At 46.0% G+C, this 20,284-nt stretch overlaps 1 protein-coding gene across 3 annotated transcripts in view; it reads right to left on the reverse strand.

Annotated features, from left to right (window-relative positions):
* CCDC150 (coiled-coil domain containing 150) overlaps positions 1 to 19,972 on the reverse strand; it is a 47,145-nt gene extending 27,173 nt beyond the window's left edge. For all 3 annotated transcript variants that reach the window (XM_081910259.1, XM_081910260.1, XM_081910258.1), the window contains exons 1-13: positions 19,769 to 19,972; positions 17,327 to 17,547; positions 16,050 to 16,228; positions 14,069 to 14,137; positions 12,548 to 12,664; positions 10,154 to 10,283; positions 7,645 to 7,688; positions 7,260 to 7,352; positions 6,434 to 6,541; positions 5,701 to 5,825; positions 4,261 to 4,438; positions 2,396 to 2,464; positions 1,835 to 1,927 (exon numbers count right to left, since the gene is read on the reverse strand). In XM_081910259.1, coding sequence (XP_081766385.1) covers positions 1,835 to 1,927; positions 2,396 to 2,464; positions 4,261 to 4,438; positions 5,701 to 5,825; positions 6,434 to 6,541; positions 7,260 to 7,352; positions 7,645 to 7,688; positions 10,154 to 10,283; positions 12,548 to 12,664; positions 14,069 to 14,137; positions 16,050 to 16,228; positions 17,327 to 17,547; positions 19,769 to 19,935 — 1,593 coding nt within the window. In that variant the 5' untranslated portion in view covers positions 19,936 to 19,972. The remainder of the gene's footprint in view (positions 1 to 1,834; positions 1,928 to 2,395; positions 2,465 to 4,260; positions 4,439 to 5,700; positions 5,826 to 6,433; positions 6,542 to 7,259; positions 7,353 to 7,644; positions 7,689 to 10,153; positions 10,284 to 12,547; positions 12,665 to 14,068; positions 14,138 to 16,049; positions 16,229 to 17,326; positions 17,548 to 19,768) is intronic.
* Positions 19,973 to 20,284: the final 312 nt, after the last annotated feature.

A 20,284-nucleotide genomic window follows, 5' to 3' on the forward strand; every position in this document is an offset into this window, starting at 1 on the left:
GGATAAAGAGTTTCCCAACTTTGATTTGGAGAATGACTGGAGAGACGCCAAAAAAACTTTGGAAGTTTGCCTGGAATTAGAATTGGAATGCTACAACTCCAATTAACCGAGCGGCCATGACCGGAAGTAGATCAGCTTGTAGAATTAAATGCGGAGCCTTAGGGAGATAGGTGCCTTTTAATATCTTACTTAATATTTGCATTCCCAATTTTATATGGCAAAATAAAATTCCCTGCACATTTGAAGGACAGCTGGTCTTAAAAGCATTGGGCAGAGGCCTTGATTTTATTTTATTTGGACTGACTTGGCTGCTGCCCGAGGTGAGAAGATTTTTGGACTGGCTTGGTGGAAACATCACTTTGTGAAGAGATATCGTGAACATACAGAGAGAACTCTGGACGTAAATTTTACACGGGATATATTGCTTCGTTTTATCTCGCTTGTTTGATAAACTAAGAGGCTGTGAAAAGTAATGAGGATTAACATCATTATGATTTATAGGAACTATCACAAAAATTATGAAAGCTGTAGAAGTATGAGATGATCAGACACCCCCCCCCAATGGGAAGATACCTCAAAAAGAACCTTATAATTTGGCATATTTGGACTGTTTAATTATTGAATAATATGTATAATTTGGAATATTTAATATGGTTTGATTGGATTGTTAAAAGTGGAAAATTTAATAAATAGTATTTTTTTAAAAAGCATCTTAGTCTTTGCTTAGCCAGGCCCAGCCCCCAGAAGAGGCTGTGGTGTGTAACAGCAGCAACCATGACTGGGTCGTTCTCTTTCCCTTTTAAAAAGGGAATCCTCACTGTAGCATTGTCTTTGTACATGGAGTTTTCTTGGCAGGGATACTGGGGTGGCTTGCTGGTTCCTGCTCCAGTGAGAGCTGGACCATAAAGAAAGCTGATCGCCGAAGAATTGATGCTTTTGAATTAGGGTGGAGGAGACGCTTGAGAGTCCCATGGACTGCAAGAAGATCAAACCTCTCCATTCCTAAGCAAATCAGCCCTGAGTGCTCACTGGAAGGACAGATCGTGAAGCTGAGGCTCCAATACTTTGGCCACCTCATGAGAAGAGGTGGAAAGACCCTGATGTTGGGAAAGATGGAGGGCACAAGGAGAAGGGGACGACAGAGGACGAGATGGTGGGACAGTGTTCTCAAAGCTACCAGCATGAGTTTGACCAAACTGCAGGAGGCAGTGGAAGACAGGAGCACCTGGCGTGCTCTGGTCCATGGGGTCCCGAAGAGTCGGACACGACTAAACGGCTAAACAACAACAACAACTGTAGCATTGTTCAATAATTTGTGAGCAGCCTGGTCAAGAGCCATCTAAAGGGTCACTTCCTGGGCCTGGTAAGAGCCCTCAGATCTCAGGTTCTGATTCTCTTGCTGGGCAGAGATGGAGAAACCAAGATCTTCCATCATGGTGGAACACTTGAAATAGCAGAAGCAAGCCAAATGAAACTGGCCATCTGCCTTAGCTCAGGAGCAGCCAGTTTCCTTGCAGATGTTGTGGGACTACAATTCCCATCAACCCCAGCCTGTATTATAGTCAATGGTCAGGGATGATGGGAGCTGTAGTCCAACAACATCTGGGGCCACCAACATCTGGGCTGTCTGTCCCACCTTAACTAATTAAAGATATATTGAACATGGATGTTAAAGATTGGTTTCCCAAAGAAACAACAAAAATCTTAGCACATTGGTTCTGTGTTGCTTACTATTCGTTCTTTTTACAGATTACTTTTCTTTTTTTTAAAGGAGAAGCTTGTTCTAATATTATGAAAATATTATGAAATTATTTCTGTTGAGACTGAAAATTACATGTTGGTGTTCCAAGGCAGCTTCCCGCTCCATTAATTTCTTGTTTTCTTCTTCCAACACCTTCACGGTATCTTTGAGAGGACCGATTTCCAACTTGAAAAAAAGAAGGGAAATTGCCATTATTTGCTTGCTTCTTTATTTCACCAGGCGAATTCAAGGCAGCTCACAAAAAGAGTCTTATCTACTCACACTGGCGTGCTTTTGAACTGCTAGCTTGGCAGGAGCTGGGACAGAGCAACAGGAGCTCACTCCATCACGGGGATTTGAACTGCCGACCTTTCGATCAGCAAGCCCAAGAGGCTCAGTGGTTTAGACCACAGTGCCACCTGCGTCCCAGTTGCTGGTACACCACCAACAAAGGCTGTTGATGTCCCAAGCCAAGTGAGGTCACATATGGCTTTGTGTTCATTTTAACTTCAGTTATTCTAACTGAATTTATTTAGAAGAACCGTACTGGATCCAGAACCGACCGCTACAATCCAGTTAATTCTGATGCATCCCCAATACCAACAGAGTGTAAACCAGTCTTGTCGGCAGCCGTGGTATGAATGACCACCATACCTTGTGTTCTGTTAGTTCCGCTTCCAATCTTTTGTTCTCTTCCGTAATTTCATTCATTGTTTTCTGCATCTGCCACCAAGGATTAAAAAACAGCTCCATCATCAACGTCACCAAAGGAGGACCCAAGCTGTTCTATTTTACCTCCCTAGGTATTTGAGAGAGAGAAAATAAACTTACCAAACCCCAGACTGCCAGCTTTTAACTCTGTTCCTAATATTTCCTTTTATTCCTCATTGCTCCGCTATTGATCTACACACGCGATCCATTTGCCGGCACTTCCTCCCTGGAGGACAGTGGGTTCCCCTTGCACTTTTACAAAATAATCTTGAATTGGTGGAATTAAATATGTTGCCCTCCCATCAAGGGTTGTTTACCAATATGCCTGAAGCCCCAAAAAGGTTAACAAGAAAAACTGTCATGTGCGTATCACACATTACACAACCAAATACACACAACAACCTAGCTCTACTGGCTAATAATAATAATAATAATAAATTTTATTTCTATGCCGCCCTCCCTGGCCAGAACTGGGCTCAGGACGGCTAACATCAAAATATACAATACATTAAGACATTAATGCAGAATGCTTCTTTCCAGCCTAATTTCAGGTGGCGGGGGGGGGGGAGTGGGAGACACGACCCTGCGGGGGTGTCAAGGTTAGCCTCTGTAGACACACCTGTGGGTCCCAGGTGGACAATCAATAACTCTGATGTATTTTTTTGAAATTAAAAGCAACTTTAAAAAAAAAAGATACTAATGTAGAAATTTCCCTAAGCCTTTGAAACAGCTATGATGAAAGGGTACATTTGGCAAAAAGCTAGCTTTTTAGTTAAGAAAGGACAGTAACAAGGAAGGGCATATTACTGGCCAGGAACAGAGACCTTTGTGCAAATGAAACACACGATTCGTGTATCTTTAATGACCTGTCAAATTCATGTCAATCTGCATTTCCCAGGGGTGGGGCGACTCCCAGATATCATTGACAGTTCATAAACTGATGTGCTAAATATACCAGTTCTTTGTGCTGCTTTCAGCAACATGCTGCACAAAATTGAGTTAATATGATAACAACAACAACAACAACAACAACAATTATAATAAATATAATACTAATTTATTATTTATACCCCGCCCATCTGGCTGGGCTTCCCCAGCCACTCTGGGCAGCTTCCAACAAAATATTAAAATACTGTAATACATCAAACATTAAAAGCTTCCCTAAACAGGGCTGCCTTCAGATGTCTTCCAAAAGTCTGGTAGTTGTTGTTCTCTTTGACGTCTGGTGGGAGGGCATTCCACAGGGAGGGCACCACTACCGAGAAGTCCCTCTGCCTGGTTCCCTGTAGCTTTGCTTCTCGCAGTGAGGGAACCGCCAGAAGGCCCTTGGTGCTGGACCTCAGTGTCCGGGTAGAACGATGGGGGTGGAGACGCTCCTTCAGATATACTGGACCGAGGCCATTTAGGGTTTAAAGGTCAGCACCAACACTTTGAATTGTGCTCGGAAACGTACTGGGAGCCAATGTAGGTCTTTCAGGACCGGTGTTATGTGGTCTCGGTGTTATATGGTCTCGGAGTTAGTACAGAAATGTCCCCCTCTCCATTATAAACCATAGCATTCTGTGGTACTAAGTGGTACATCTTGGTCCTTGTAGGTTGCTATTGGGGGAACGCCACACATTTCTCTAAAGAGTGTTTAATGCCCAAACAGACGTTTAATATAATGACTTGTCTCAAACCAAGAGTAGGCCCACTGAGATTAAACAGACCTAAGTCGGCCATGCCCATTAAATTCAGCGGGTTTACTCTGGGTAGGCCTAAGATGCAACCCAGTATTTTAAAAATAATATGGCAAATGTTCATGGTACCTGTTCCTCTAGCCTCTCCTTCTCCTTCAGCAGAGAGTCCCTCTCCTGCAGAGCTGCCTCCAGTTCGCTTCGGATCCTGGCAACTGTGGACTCCAGGAGCACCTTTTGAGCGGTTGTGGTCTCCTGGAGTTCGGATGCTTCATGTCCGCAGGCAGCGTGTGCGACACGCAAGGCTTCTCTGTGGAGAAATGCAGCAAACACCAATGCATTACAAACCTTTGAAGGTGACCCGGAAACTGCAACGAATCCAGAATGCGGCAGCTAGACTGGCGATGGGAGCGGCCACCGAGACCACATAACACCGGTCCTGAAATTCCTACATTGGCTCCTGGTACGTTTCCGAGCACAATTCAAAGTCCTGGTGTTGAACTTTAAAGCCCTAAACGGCCTTGGTCCTGTATACCTGAAGGAGCGTCTCCACCCCATCATTCAGCCCAGGCACTGAGGTCCAGCTCCAAGGGCCTTCCTGCGGTTCCCTCACTGCGAGAAGTGAGGTTACAGGGAACCAGGCAGAGGGCCTTCTTGGTAGTGGCACCCGCCCCTTCAGATATCAAGGAGAGATATAATTATCTGACTTTTAGAAGACATCTAAAGGCAGCCCTATACTGGGAAGTTTTTAATGTTTGGCATTTTATTGTGCTTTTAACATTCTGTTGGGAGCCACCCAGAGTGGCTGGAGAAACCCAGCCAGATGGGTGGGGATAAATAATAAATTACTACTATTATTATTAATATTACTTCTGCAACCTTCAAAAGCAGCCAAAGGCCTCACATTTCAGACAGCAGATGTATGTCACAGCCTTGCATTTAAGAATTTAAGACTGAAGTAGAGCTTGTATTAAGATTTTATATGCTGTATTTTTCGCTCCATAGGGCGCACCGGCCCATAGGATGCACCTAGTTTTTTTGGGGGGAAATAAAGAAAAAAAATTATTTTCCCCCCAGGTGCGGGGCTGGGGAAGCCCGAGCTTCCCCCGACCCCAGCCCCCAGAACAGGCTGCTATCTGCAAGCCGTGGGAGAGCTGCGCGACTTTGCGCAGCTCTCCCACAGCTGGCGGAGAGCTGCACGAAGCCCAAAGCCTGGGGCGTGCCGAGCTCAGTGCGCCCCAAGCTTCTGGGTGCAGGCAAGCTCTCCGCTAGCCGTGGGAGAGCTGCGCGACTTCGCGCAGGTCTCCCATGGCTAGCGGAGAGCTTCCAGAAGCCTGGAGAGCGAGAGGGGTCGGTGCGCACCGACCCCTCTCGTCTCCAAGCTTCAGCGAAAGCCTGCATTCACCCCATAGGACGCACACACATTTCCCCTTCATTTTTGGAGGGGAAAAAGTGCGTCCTATAGGGCGAAAAATACGGTACACACACACACAAACACACACACACACACACACGAATATGACATAAAAGGAAGCCAGGCCACACATAGGAAAGCAGTACTTTGGCTCTCACATCTCTCTCTGGAGCTGAGCTTTTTCATTCTGCACAATCTGCAGTTCCGCCATAATACTGGCCCGGGCAGCATCCAGAATCAAGTCTTGCTCTTGCAGCTTCTGATTGATCTTATCCTGCTCCACCTAAAAAAGAAAGGAGGAATTATGAAGGCGTTTATAATGATAAAATGAAGACCCACCATTTTCAGCGTGAAAATCTTGGCTGGGAAGAGCTGGAAGTGCCGCTCACTGCTTTGCAGGCCTCTTTCCACCTGGCCTGAGAGGGCAGGGCCCAGACTGACTCCAGCTACAAAAGCGGAGGCTGGTGAAGAGGCCAGACCACCTTGGCTGCTTCTTAGTGCAGACTCAGGCTATTGAGCTTCCACAGTGTTGCCTCCAGATGTTTTGAGACTACAGTTCCCAGCATCCCTGACCACTGGTCCTGCTAGCTAGGGATCATGGGAGTTGTAGTCCGACAAATTCTGGCGACCTAAGTTTGAGGAAACACTGTGTACCACGAAGGCCAGTTGACATATTATAAAATATTAGTGGGTACAAAAGTATGTCAGGAGGGGGGGAAACTGAGGAGAACGGGCTTGCCTCCCACAATTCTTTGCTCCTACCTTTATCACGTCCTCGGAGATAGAACCCAACCCAGATAACCCCTCACCAACCTATGGAAATTGTGTACGGTATACACATTGCAGGTTAATAGGACGGTTTCTGAAACACGCGTGAAAATGGCTCCACACCTTTAGGGCGGCCTGGTGATCCGAGATGAGTTGAGCGTTCTCCACGGTAACACTTCGAAGGGTGTCGTTCATTTCTGCACACTGTTGGGTCAACTGCTCATTCAGCGCCTTGAGGAAGGACACAAGTGTCACAAGAAGTGTCATTATTCCCAGTTTTCTTCCTTAAGAATATATGGTAAGATATTGCTCAAAAAAAGACATGCCTAGATTAAAATGTAAAGTGTCTGAGGGAAGGTAAATTAGCAAGGAAAGATAATAAGACTATATAGAAGATTTGAGGAGATTGTAAATGCAAATATAAGTGTAATCTCAGAATGTAGAGGAAATCGAGTGGGGGCAGGGGGATGCGAGGGGTGGGAACGACAAAATAATATTAGGTTTGATTGATGGATATATGGGGGTGGAGAGGCTTTGGTTTATTTATATTGTGATGTAATATGGATAAAAAGAGTAAAATGTTGCATTGGAAATAAAAATTATTATTATTAATGATGATGATGATGATGAAGGAGGGGATTCTATGGGCCTTAGGTCACAGCCAATGCCAGGAAGGATTCAACTTGTTCTGGTTCTGTCCACATCCTCCTCGCTGCCAAGTTCAACAAGGGCAAAACTGAGACTAAACAGGAGGTTGTAGGGATAACATCGCATTTGCCCTCAAGGAAAGACCTCGACCAGACATTCCTGGGTGACTGTCCCCCAGCCTCTAGTTCCACACACATACAAAATGGCACATGCAAAATTTACCCAGACCTTGGCAAAGCAATCTCTCTTTTCTGCTAGGCATGATTTTGAACCGAGTCCTTAAAAAAATAAATCCCATTACTTGCACTTTTTCTGCCACCTCTCGCAGAGAGGCTATTTCTGATCGCAGCTGCGTGTTCTCCTCGTGTTCCCTGCTCAGAGACAGCCGTGCAGCCTAAAGGAAAAGAAGAGAAAATAAAGGATTCACTGGGGGGGGGGATGCTTCAAACATGCAAAGCATTGCAGGTAGTTCAACCAGGTGTGTCAATACATCCTGTTTTTCCATCTCATTTTTCATGTAATGGGGCAGCCCAGTTAAATTAGTACAGCTCTTGAATAATTAGCCTCATGCCCTTGCTGTATCAGCTGCACATACCTGAACTGTAGGTATATATGGGGTCAAGACATTAAAGGTGTGTGTGGGGGGGAATCCTGCCGAAGACCAAAATTCCTGTTTTTAAACTTACTTTCCCTTCTTCGCTGAGCCTGGAGATGGTATTCTCTCGGGTTTCTAGAACAGAACCCACAGAAAGAAAGCGTCATCAGATTTTGAAGCTATTAATCAAAATGCTAACCTTCATCACTTAGATGTTGTTGGGGTTTTTTTTTCCAAATCAAAACACCAAATATAGAAATCTGCTACAGAAACTGCTGCGCCAGGCTCTTTCCCCTCCTAGAATACTGTTTTGGACTAACAAGCAAGGACAAATATTAAGATAGATGACTTTTCTTATGGTAAACCTAAGAAAGGATTAGTTCAGGGGTCGGCAAACTAAGGCCCGGGGGCCAGATCAGGCCCAATTGCCTTCAGGATCCGGCCTGCGGACTGTCCATGGATTGGCGTGGGGATTCTGTTCGTTCGGGTTGCGCCATTTCTCCCCCCCCCCGCGGAATTCCATTTCCCCCCTCTCGCTCACACACACCGTGGCGGCGCATCCTCCCTCCCTCCCTCCTGGCTTCTCCCTGCCCTGCCTAGAGGAGGAAGGGGGCTGGGATGAGCTGGCTGAGCGCCATTTTAAGCAGCCCCTCTCCGGAGCCAGCCATTTCGCGCCACTCATCTTCCCTCTGCGGCCGCCACCCTGGTGCTCCTGTGGGCTAGAGGGCGGAGCGGACGAGCTCACTTTGCCTACCCATGAGAAGCAGTGGCGGCAGCAGCCCCAGGGAAGGTAAGCGCAGCGACTGAGGGTGGGGAGGAGGACTACTTGCCCGCTCACCTCTTCTTCCAGTGGACCGGCCCGCAGCTACATTTTTTTGCCAACCCCTGGATTACCTGCTGAAACCTTATGCAGGCTTATTTGCAAATACTTTCCATTGAACTCAGAGGGAATCCCTTCTGAGTAAGATCTACAGGGCTGGGCTGTGGACTGTGAATGCTTTCACACAAGCCAAAGCAGTACAGTGGTACCTCTGGTTACAGACGCTTCAGGTTACAGACTCCGCTAACCCAGAAATACCACCTCGGGTTAAGAACTTTGCTTCAGGATGAGAACAGAAATCGTGCTCCGGCGGCGCGGCAGCAGCAGGAGGCCCCATTAGCTAAAGTGGTGTTTCAGGTTAAGAACAGTTTCAGGTTAAGAACGGACCTCCGGAACGAATTAAGTACTTAACCCGAGGTACCACTGTAGTTTGTGTCTTTCATTTTTTTAATAAAGAGGTCTTTAAACTCATATAATGAACCTGGTGAGACTAATTCTGTTGCATTCTCTGATAGTACTGCGGTTTAGCATGTAAAAGATTACCTGGCCGAGTTAAGTGTTGATGAAAATCCGTAACAGCTACTGCCGATGAAACCCATCATCTGTAATTTTTTGTTGTTGAAATGTCCCAATAGCTATGAAGCCAGCAAAAAAACAATTCCCTCAAAGCTCAATCAACTCTCTTTTCAGCATCTCCAACAGTCACCACAACATCTTTAGGAGTCGACTGCATAACCACTTGCTACGTTTTGTGTCATCTCTAAATATATTTGTTCTCATTCAGCTTGTCAATGCCTATCCCACTATTATTGCAGTTACTTCACTCCAATGTTAATGTTTGTTAGCCTGTGTGGTGTAGTGGTTAAGAGCGGTAGTCTCGTAATCTAGGGAACCGGGTTCGTGTCTCCGCTCCTCCACATGCAGCTGCTGGGTGACCTTGGGCCAGTCACACTTCTTTGAAGTCTCTCAGCCCCACTCACCTCACAGAGTGTTTGTTGTGGGGGAGGGAGGGAAAGGAGAATGTTAGCCGCTTTGAGACTCCTTCGGGTAGTGATAAAGCGGGATATCAAATCCAAACTCTTCTTCTTCTTTAGTTGGTGCTGACCTTCAAAGCCCTCAACAGCCTCGGCCCAGTATACCTGAAGGATCATCTCCACCCCCATTGTTTAGCCTGGACACTGAGGTCCGGCTCCGATGGCCTTCTGGTGGTTCCCTCACTGCAAGACGTAAGGCTACAGGGAACCAGGCAGAGGGCCTTCTCGGTAGTTGCACCCGCTCCGTGGAACGCCCTCCCAGCAGATGTCAAGGAAATAAACAACAACTGTATCTGACGTTTAGAAGACATCTGAAGGCAGCCCTGTTTAGGGAAGCTTTTAATGTTTAACAGACCACTGTATTTTAATATTTTGTTGGAAGCAGCCCAGAGTGGCTGGGGAAGCCCAGCCAGATGGGCGGGGTATAAATAATAAATTTATTATTATTATTCACATTTATAGGCCACCCTATGTTTAGGCTCCAGACCTGCTAAGACATACTTTCCTATTTCGTCAAGCAGGATGGAAAGACATCCAAAAGCCCCCTTCTTAAGACTTGAGCTGGTCTCACAGTCCTTTCACATGGGAACAGGCCATTGCAGATTTAATACCACAGACAGAGCTTACACACTGCAATGATTTTCAGCAAGTCACTTCACACATTAAACTGCTGATTGTCACAGGCGCAGCGCATGGAGTGTGGACTGGTCTTAAGGAATGAAGAAGATCCAAAAATACTTGCATACCTAGATCCGATTTAAGCTGTGCACACTGCTGTTCCAGCTGAAGAGCTCTCTCTTCCTCCCTTTGCAGCCTCTCCCGAGATATCTCAATATCTTGGCGGAGGCTGTTACAGTCCTCTTGCAGAATGTGAACCTGTAAAGGCATCCACATAACGCATTCAGTAATTTCTTCTTAAAAATAAAAATTAAAAGTAACTGCCAAAAAAGCCTTTCATTGAGCTAGACAGCTGAAGAATGAACAAGCTATAGCTGTACTGTTTGCAACCAAAAAAGTTTTGTTTTTTAAATTTTATTTATTTGGCTTTTCAGATTATAGTTTTACAATCCCATATCCAACATACAAGATAAAAACAGGATTCCAAAGAATCTCCTGGACTTCCCTCCTCCCCTTTGTGGGTCCTATTGCTAGCCATTCCCTCCTGCACCTTTTACGATAATCCAAATCTTTTACATCTCCGTTTTGTCCAAAATTCACCATTAAAGTAAAAGTGTTATTCCAATCCTGCTAACAATTTTAACTGTTCACCATGGGATTTAAGAGAAGTTATAAATTTCCCCCACACTTTATTAAATTTTTGGTCTTCCTGATTTCTGATTCTTCCGGCTGTTTTTGCCATTTCGGCAACCAAGAAGTTGTTTTTAATATTGCTTTTCATGCTGTAACCTGCCCTGGGACCTTATGGTGAAGGGCAGGTAATAAATAATCTCTTTAATCTCTTTAATCCCTTAATCTCCCCTTCCACACACACCCTTAAGGCTCAGGGAGAGAAATCTCGGATTGGGATTCAGTGGCGGAGGCCATCTTTTGCATGCAAAAAATCCCAGATTCAACCCCAAGCAACTTCAAAAAGGGCTGGAAAAGAACCTTGCATGAATCTGCAAAGAGTGCCTACCAGTATAGACTACTGATACTACTACTACTAATTTATTACCTATACCCCACCCATCTTGGTTACAGGGAACCAGGCAGAGGGCCTTCTCGGTAGTGGCACCCGCCCTGTGGAACGCCCTCCCACCAGATGTCAAAGAGAAGAACAACTACCAGACTTTTAGAAGACATCTGAAGGCAGCCCTGTTTAGGGAAGCTTTTAATGTTTAACAGACTATTGTATTTTAATATTTTGTTGGAAGCTGCCCAGAGTGGCTGGGGAAACCCAGCCAGATGGATGGGGTATGTATAAATAAATAAATAAATAAATAAATAAATAAATAAAATAATAATAATAATAATAATAATAATAATTATTATTATTATTATTTCATTTACCGGTATGCAAGAATGTGTATATATTCTTGCCTGCACAGCAGGGGACGGTCATGCAGTAGGTCTGGAGAAAAGTTGTAGACCTTGCTTTTTAAAATGTGTATTATTATTATTATTATTATTATACTAAATAATTGCTATATTATTATTATTATTACAGTGGTACCTCGGGTTACATGCACTTCAGGTTACAGACTCCGCTAACCCAGAAATATTACCTTGGGTTAAGGACTTTGCTTCAGGATGAGAACAGTAATTGTGCTCTGGCGGTGCGGCGGCAGCGGGAGGCCTCATTAGCTAAAGTGGTGCTTCAGGTTAAGAACAGTTTCAGGCTAAGAACGGAACTTTGGAACGAATTAGGTACATAACCAGAGGTACCACTGTATTAATTAATTTTTTACACCTCCCCATACCTGCAGGTCACAGGGCGATTCACTACATAGAATCACAACATTAAAAACGCAAAATAAGTAATAAAAAACAAGAAGAATCCAATACCCCCCCCACCAGCACATTTTAAAAGGGCATTTGATGTCAATCAGCCAAAGGTCTGGTTAAAGAGGAACCTTTTTTTGCCTGGCACCTAAATAAAGGCTCCAGCCAAGCCTCCCTGCCATAGGAGGAGGAGGAGCATTTTGATATTTAAATGTGCTGCGGAAGGGGAGATTGTTGGTTTGCTTCTGTTCTTCCTATATATTATGTAATTTTTATATTGTAATTATATGTTGCGAACCACCCAGGGATCTATAGGTATAGGGCGGTATGCTGACTTAATCGATTAATTAATAATATGAATAGTATGCTGTTGAAACAATAGTACAGTAGTACCTCGGGTTACATACGCTTCAGGTTACATACGCTTCAGGTTACAGACTCTGCTAACCCAGAAACAGTGCTTCAGGTTAAGAACTTTGCTTCAGGATGAGAACAGAAATGGTGCTCCGGCAGCACGGCAGCAGCAGGAGGCCCCATTAGCTAAAGTGGTGCTTCAGGTTAAGAACAGTTTCAGGTTAAGAACGGACCTCCGGAACAAATTAAGTACTTAACCCAAGGCAGCACTGTAGTCTGTCAATAGCCTGCAAAACTGTATTGTCCTGGTGGAATCCTAAAACGAGAACGGACGCTTCACCCACCTGCTTCCTTTCGTTTTCCACCGTCGCTTCCATTTCATGCATCCGATAAAGAAGGACGGCTTGGGATTCTTCCAAGGACTGCCGCCTGCTGGACTCCTTGGACAGCTTCTCCGTCAGCTGCAAGCGACAAAGAAGGCGTTTGCAAAACCAGTTCCATTTCAAACCAGGGCAACAAGAGTGTGAGACTCTAAGCTTCTCTTTCTAGGAGAAGCAACTTGCTCGGCATTGGAAGGGAGCACCGGAAACGCGAGCCTGAGGGCCACACTGCGTGCACTTGTCTCTACAGTGGTACCTCGGAAGTGAAACAGAGTACATTCAACTACCGAAAACGTTTGGAAACCAAGGCGCAGCTTCCGATTGCCCGCAGGAGCTTCCTGCAGCCAATCAGAAGCTGCGGAAGTCGCGCAGGACGTTCAGGTTCCAAAGAATGTTTGCAAACCAGAACGCTCCGGGTTTGCGGCATTCGGGAGCCAAAACGTTTGAGTCGCAAGGCGTTCGGGATCCAAGGTACGGCTCTATTTGCCTATCGCAACATGGACGACAGCAGAACAGTCTTAGCAAATACAGTGGTACCTCAGGTTAGATACGCTTCAGGTTACATGCACTTCAGGTTACAGACTCCGCTAACACAGAAATATTACCTCAGGTTAAGAACTTTGCTTCAGGATGAGAACAGAAATCGTGCTCTGGCGGCGCAGCAGCAGCAGCGGGAGGCCCCATTAGCTAGAGTGGTGCTTCAGGTTAAGAACAGTTTCAGCTTAAGAACAGACCTCCAGAACGAATTAAGTACGTAACCAGAGGTACCACTGTATTCTACACCTGTCCATAGCTTGAAACAGTTTCATCTCAAATATTCAAAACACACGCTGGCCTTCGAAATGGAAGAAACCTCTCCAGGCAGAGAGGCACCTCATGGAGAATGTTCTGAGCATTGCCAAAAGATTTACCGTATTTTTCGCCCTATAGGACGCACTTTTTCCCCTCAAAAAATGAAGGGGAAATGTGTGTGCGTCCTATGGGGCGAATGCAGGCTTTCGCTGAAGCCTGGAGAGCGAGAGGGGTCGGTGCGCACAGACCCCTCTCGCTCTCCAGGCTTCGCGGACCTCTCCGCAAGCGGGGGGAGCACTCCCGCTGCTTGCGGAGAGGTGCCTGCATGCGGAAGCCTGGGCGCACTGAGCTCAGCACGTCCAGGCTTCGCGGACCTCTCTGCAAGCGGCGGGAGCCAGCCCTGGGCTCCCCCGGCTTGCAGAGAGCTGCCTGTTTGGGGGCTGGGGTCAGGGGAAGCTCCGGCGGGCCTCCCCCGCCCCAGCCCCGCGCCTGGGGGGGAAATAATTTTTTTCCCTTTATTTCCCCCCCAAAAAACTAGGTGCGCCTTATGGACGGTGCGTCCTATAGGGCGAAAAATACGGTATTTCCTTGTTTCAATTGCCATGCCTTCTTGATTTTTTAGGGAGGTCATCTTCTTCACTCCCCGCCCACGCCCCCCCCCCCGCGGTAACCCAAATACCCTTCTGTCCTTACCTCTTGCAGTTTACGGTTCATCTTATTTTTCGCTGCCCTCAGCTCATCTGCAGCAACAGTTACATCTCTCTGCAAAAACCAACAGCAGGACATTGGTGGGCTGGATGTGCAAATGTTTTTGGATGTTTTCAAAGCTGGGCTCTTTGTAACGCATCCCGATTGCTCTTCAACTGATCTGCATTTCCAACACACTTTTCTGACACTTGATGTGGCGGTAAACAACTTTCGCAGCGCTCTGAGCCTGGTGTCTTAAGCCACATCATCAGACAGCTTAGAAATGGGGAAGACAGTTATCAGGCTACACTTCCCTCTACCCCCAAGTTTATAATATATATATATAAGTCTGAGTATAGTAAAGGTAAAGGGACCCCTGACCATTTGATCCAGTCGTGGCCGACTCTGGGGTTGCGCCGCTCATCTCGCTTTATTGGCCGAAGGAGCCGGCATACAGCTTCCAGGTCATGTGGCCAGCATGACTAAGCCGCTTCTGGCGAATCAGAGCAGGACACAGAAACGCCATTTACCTTCCTGCTGGAGCGGTACCTATTTATCTACTTGCACTTTGATGTGCTTTCGAACTGCTAGGTTGGCAGGAGCAGGGACCGAGCAACGGGAGCTCACCCCGTCACGGGGATTCGAACCGCTGGCCTTCTGATTGGCAAGACCTAGGCTCTGTGGTTTAACCCACAGCACCACCCGTGTCCCTATGTTTAACATTAAGGGCAATTCCCTCCCCCCCCCCCGAATTTGGAACTAGAATGAAGTCTAGCTCCCCGGAAAATAAAATAGGATTAATAATTGGGACTGGTGTTGTGTGATAAGAGGAGCTAACCCAGAATGCTGTTTAAGAGAGGAAGCCTACCTTCCTAGTAACAGCTAGCACGTTTGCAAAGCTAAGCAGGGTCTGGTATGGTTGCAATACTGGATGGGGGACCACATGTTGAGATTCCTGTATTGCAGGGGGTTGGACTAGATGATTCTCGGGCCCTCTTCCAACTGCAGAATGTCCGCCCCCCCCCATCCTTTCCATATAAGCAACCAAACCGATAAGACCGTGAGTTCTGCAATCTAGCCTTCAATCCAGCTGCCGCCGTATGATTTCTAGCCCATTTTGAGAGATACAGCATAATAATAGCACCTCTCAATCGTTCCCATTTTTGGTCTAAGACGCACATCTAAACCTTACAGCATATTAACATTTAGCAATCCTTTCGAAGTCCGCAGCATAACAACAGTGATCTACAAAACGGCAGATCTGTTAACAGCAGGGTGGATAAAAATCAATTATTTTTTAAAAATAATAATACTAAAAAAATAAATCAGATTTTTAAAAATTTAAATTGGATTTTAAAGGATTTGTTTTAAGTTTTTCATGTGTGCTAAAACTCAGTCTGGTTTGGTTTTTTTAAAAACATTTAACCACATCAGTTAGCAAACATGGATACCTATGATATGATGTGGTTTTTTTAGTTAAATAGTTTGTTTAAACTGTTATTAAGGAAATTATAATTTTTCTCCTTCCAATAAAGTACAGCAGAAAAATTGTCCAAATATAAACAGTTAACTTATTAAACCTCACAATAATTTCATAATTATCTGTCTATGTATTTCTAATAGCATAACCAAATCGGTACTTTTTGATATGACTGTAAAAACTACTCTGAAAATTTATTATTCCAAAAATGAAACCTTCATCTGGTTGTAAATATTAAGATTATACCAGCAAGAATAAGCCTTTCAGTAAAAAAAAGAGAGAGATTTAAATCAAGTCTTACTGACTAGTTTCAAATCAAATCTACCCTGGTTAACAGACTAGACCAGGCTTCCTCAACCTTGGTCCTCCAGATGTTTTTTGGCCTACAACTCCCATGATCCCTAGCTAGCAGGACCAGTGGTCAGGGATGATGGGAACTGTAGTCCCAAAACATCTGGAGGCCCAAGGTTGAGGAAGCCTGGACTAGATCACCACAAGTTTCAGTACCTTTGTGGCAGTTGCAATCTCCAGAGCGGCGCTCAGCTTTTGAACTTGACCTCTGGCTTTTTCCTCCTCTTCCCGGGACTCCCTCAGCTGCTGGCATAGCACCCTTCCCTCCATCTGAAGCACCTTCAGTTCTTCGATGTGCTCCTCCTGTATCGCGTTCAGGCGCTGCTCTAAATTGGCTGCAAGACAGCAAGGCAGAAACAGAGGTGCATCTCTGGCTTCCGAGAGCAGACACCATGTTAAAGGTTTCTTTGCCCGATTTGAAATGTGAAGTAGGCTTCAATGGCGCACCCAAAAATGGTTCAGAGCAAAGGTGGGAGACTGGTGGCCTGCCGTTTGGAACCAGCCAGTGGGAGCGGCCACCAAGACCATCTGACACCGGTCCTGAAAGACCTACATTGGCTCCCAGTACGTTTCCGAGCACAATTCAAAGCGTTGGTGCTGAGCTTTAAAGCCCTAAACTGCCTCAGTCCAGTATACCTGAAGGAATCAGCCTTCTTTATGGTCCAGCTCTCACTTCCATACATCACTACTGGGAAACCATAGCTTTAACTATATGGATACTATATGGATTCATGGGTAGGCAAACTTAAGTCCCGGGGGCCGGATCCAGCCCAATCGCCTTCTCAGTTCAGTCCATGGACGGTCCGGGATCAAAGTGTTTTTACGTAAGTACAATGTGCACTTTCATTTAAAATGCATCTCTGGGTTATTTGTGGGGCATAGGAATTCGTTCATTAATTTTTTTCAGAATAAAGTATGGCCCCCACAACGTCTGAGGGATAGTGGACTGGCCCCCTGCTGAAACAGTTTGCTGACCCCTTCGTTAGATAAAGAAGGCTGATTGCCGAAAAATTGATGCTTTTGAATTATGGTGCTGGAGGAGACTCTTGAGAGTCCCATGGACTGCAAGAAGATCAAACCTCTCCATTCTTAAGGAAATCAGCCCTGAGTGCTCACTGGAAGGACAGATCCTGAAGCTGAGGCTCGAATACTTTGGCCACCTCATGAGAAGAGAAGACTCCCTGGAAAAGACCCTGATGTTGGGAAAGATGGAGGGCACAAGGAGAAGGGGACGACAGAGGGCGAGATGGTTGGAGAGTGTTGTCGAAGCTACCAGCATGAGTTTGACCAAACTGCGGGAGGCAGTGGAAGACAGGAGTGCCTGGCGTGCTCTGGTCCATGGGGTCACGAAGAGCCAGACACGACTAAACAACAACCCATGAATCTAACATCATTGCATGCACCAGCCTTTGGTTACCACCCTCTGAAGTTACCTGCATGCTTTGGGTTCAGCTCTTTTTCCGTCTGCAGCCGGAACATACTCAACTTCATGGTTTGCACAACGCTTTCGAGCCGGCACATCCGATTCACGAGAGTTTCGCAGGTCTGCCACAGCGTGTCCTTTGCTCCGCCAAATGCCGGTCTGGCACGGACGGGGCTGATGGTCTGGTGGCCTTCAGAGTTCTCCATGGATTTCGAAGGGAAGAGTTCCATGCTGGAAGAAACAAGATGCCCATTCATCGCTGCGATTCCACACGTGCATATAATATGCTTGGTATTATGCGCACATTATCTGCCTGCATGGCTGCAACCTGGAACACAGCTAAGAGGCAAAACCCATTTCTTGCTGCAAATTGCGTAGGACAGGGGGGTCCCTGAATTCACCTCCTTCCCTTTTTGCCATACAAGTGAACTGTGGAAAATTCCACAGTTGGGGACTACAATTACTCATCACCCCTAAAATGCGGGTGTTGCCCCCATCAAGTAAAACAATAGAAATACTTACCTAACTGACCAATCAGGTCGGTTCTCCCCACCAAAACAAAAGTTCTGCCCCTCCCCAACAAAAATCCTGGCTACGCCCATGCCCTGAAAAAAGATAATCTACCCTCACCAACAGGGAACCCATGGAAGATGTACATACACAGAGAGGTCCCTCATTTGGATACAAAGCTCAGCTTCAGTTTAGCATCACAGGCCAAATTGTCACAGGCTCAACTGCTTCCTCGCCATCACCTCCTGCTTTCCAGCACAGCCACAAAGAGGAGATCAGAGACTTTCTCCCCTGTTTTTAATTACAGCAGTTTATTGTTATATCCAAACATGGTAAAACTGTGGTTAGTCTCAGCTATGGTTTCTTGAAACAAGCCAACTCTTACAGGTTATGGCAGGAGTCACCACGTCCAGGTACGTGTGGATTCCAACTCCCATCAGCACCAGGCAGCATGGCCAATGGCCAGGGATGATGGGAGTTGTAGTCCAAAAGCAGCTGGAGCCTCAAGTTTGGGAAACCCTGCATTAGCGTTTCTCAAACTTGGATCCCCAACACAAACTTGGATCCCCAACAGTTGCTCAACTACAACTCCCATCATCCCTAGCTGGCAAGACCACTGGTGGGCACACTTGCCAGTGATCAATTAAGCAAAGGCATTTGATTAGCAACCCCTGTCTGCTACTTAGCCTCTTAATGCCTATGGAAGTAGTAAGGATGTATTTACTTCTTCACACATGACTTCTCCATCTTGGCTTTATTTCTGTTAAATAAATCACGACACGGTATAATATGTCATGTGTTGTTGTTTTTGTTCATCTGAGGTTGCATTTACCTAATTTTAAGACCTGCTAAGTAACAAATAGGGACGCGGGTGGCGCTGTGGGTTAAACCACAGAGCCTAGGACTTGCCGATCAGAAGGTCGGCGGTTCGAATCCCCACGACGGGGTGAGCTCCCGTCGCTCGGTCCCTGCTCCTGCCCACCTAGCAGTTCGAAAGCACGTCAAAAGTGCAAGTAGATAAATAGGTACTGCTCCGGCGGGAAGGTAAACGGCGTTTCCGTGCGCTGCTCTGGTTCGCCAGAAGCGGCTTAGTCATGCTGGCCACATGACCTGGAAGCTGTACGCCGGCTCCCTCGGCCAATAAAGCGAGATGAGCGCCGAAACCCCAGAGTCAGCCATGACTGTACCTAATGGTCGGGGGTCCCTTTACCTTTAAGTAACAAATGATTGCGATTATGTCCCGATATGTAAACCCACAGAATTCAAATAATTCACTTTCTTTTTCCCCATGACTGTAAATAAAAATGTCTGATCTTTATGTCAATACCTCATTCACTTCAGTGCCCTTCATCTGCAACGAAACTTAACTACATCGACTCAAAACAATACGGTATTGTTTCAGAAGACTGATTAAAATCAGAATACATTAACTTCTTAATAACTTGGATGCTGGTAGCAAAGGTCAGTCAGACGTTCAGAGAGAGAGAGAGAGAGAGAGAGAAGATCACACAAATACAGTGGTGCCTCGCAAGACGAAATTAATCCGTTCCGTGAGGCTCTTCGTATAGCGTTTTTTTTGTCTTGCGAAGCAAGCCCATTGACAGATTAGTGGATTAGCGCTATTAGCGGCTTTTAGCGGCTTATCAGCTTAGCGGAAAAAGGGGGGGGAGGGAAAAAACCCGCAGGAACTCGCAAGACATTTTCGGGTTGTGAAGCAAGCCCATAAGGAAATTCGTTTTGCGAAGCACCTCCAAAACGGAAAACCCTTTCGTCTAGCGGGTTTTCCATCTTGCGAGGCATTCGTCTCGCGGGGCACCACTGTAAAGGAAAATGCAGAATGAAGGTTGCAGTCCTGTGTTTACATCCCTGGAAATTACCGTGGAACTTACTTCCATGTAAACATTCATACATTTGTGCTTCAAAGCATTTATTTTGACTATACCTTTGTCCATCAATGCCCAGCGTATGCAGTTCCTTCAAAAGCGCATTTGTCTGCTCTTCAACTACTTTCATCCTCTGGTTCAGCACCACAAAGGTTTCAGGAGCTGTTGAATGGACGCTCACTGGGAAGATTATTGGCCTTGCCATCACGGTCTCAGCATTCAACATTTAACTGCAAACAAAGTCAGAGATACCTCTTGATCATCCAATGAAAAGAGAGAGAAGCAGAACTACAAAAAAGAAGAAGAGAGAACCCGAGTCAATCAGATTAAAAGGTAAAGGGGACCCCTGACCATTAGGTCCAGTCGCGGCCGACTCTGGGGTTGCGGCGCTCATCTCGCTTTACTGGCCGAGGGAGCCGGCGTACAGCTTCCGGGTCATGTGGCCAGCATGACTAAGCCGCTTCTGGCGAACCAGAGCAGCGCACGGAAACGCCGTTTACCTTCCCGCCGGAGCGGTACCTATTTATCTACTTTCACTTTGATGTGCTTTTGAACTGCTAGATTGGCAGGAGCAG

The sequence above is a fragment of the Podarcis melisellensis genome (assembly GCF_964234715.1).
Source record: "Podarcis melisellensis genome assembly, chromosome: 1".
NCBI lineage: Eukaryota > Metazoa > Chordata > Lepidosauria > Squamata > Lacertidae > Podarcis > Podarcis melisellensis.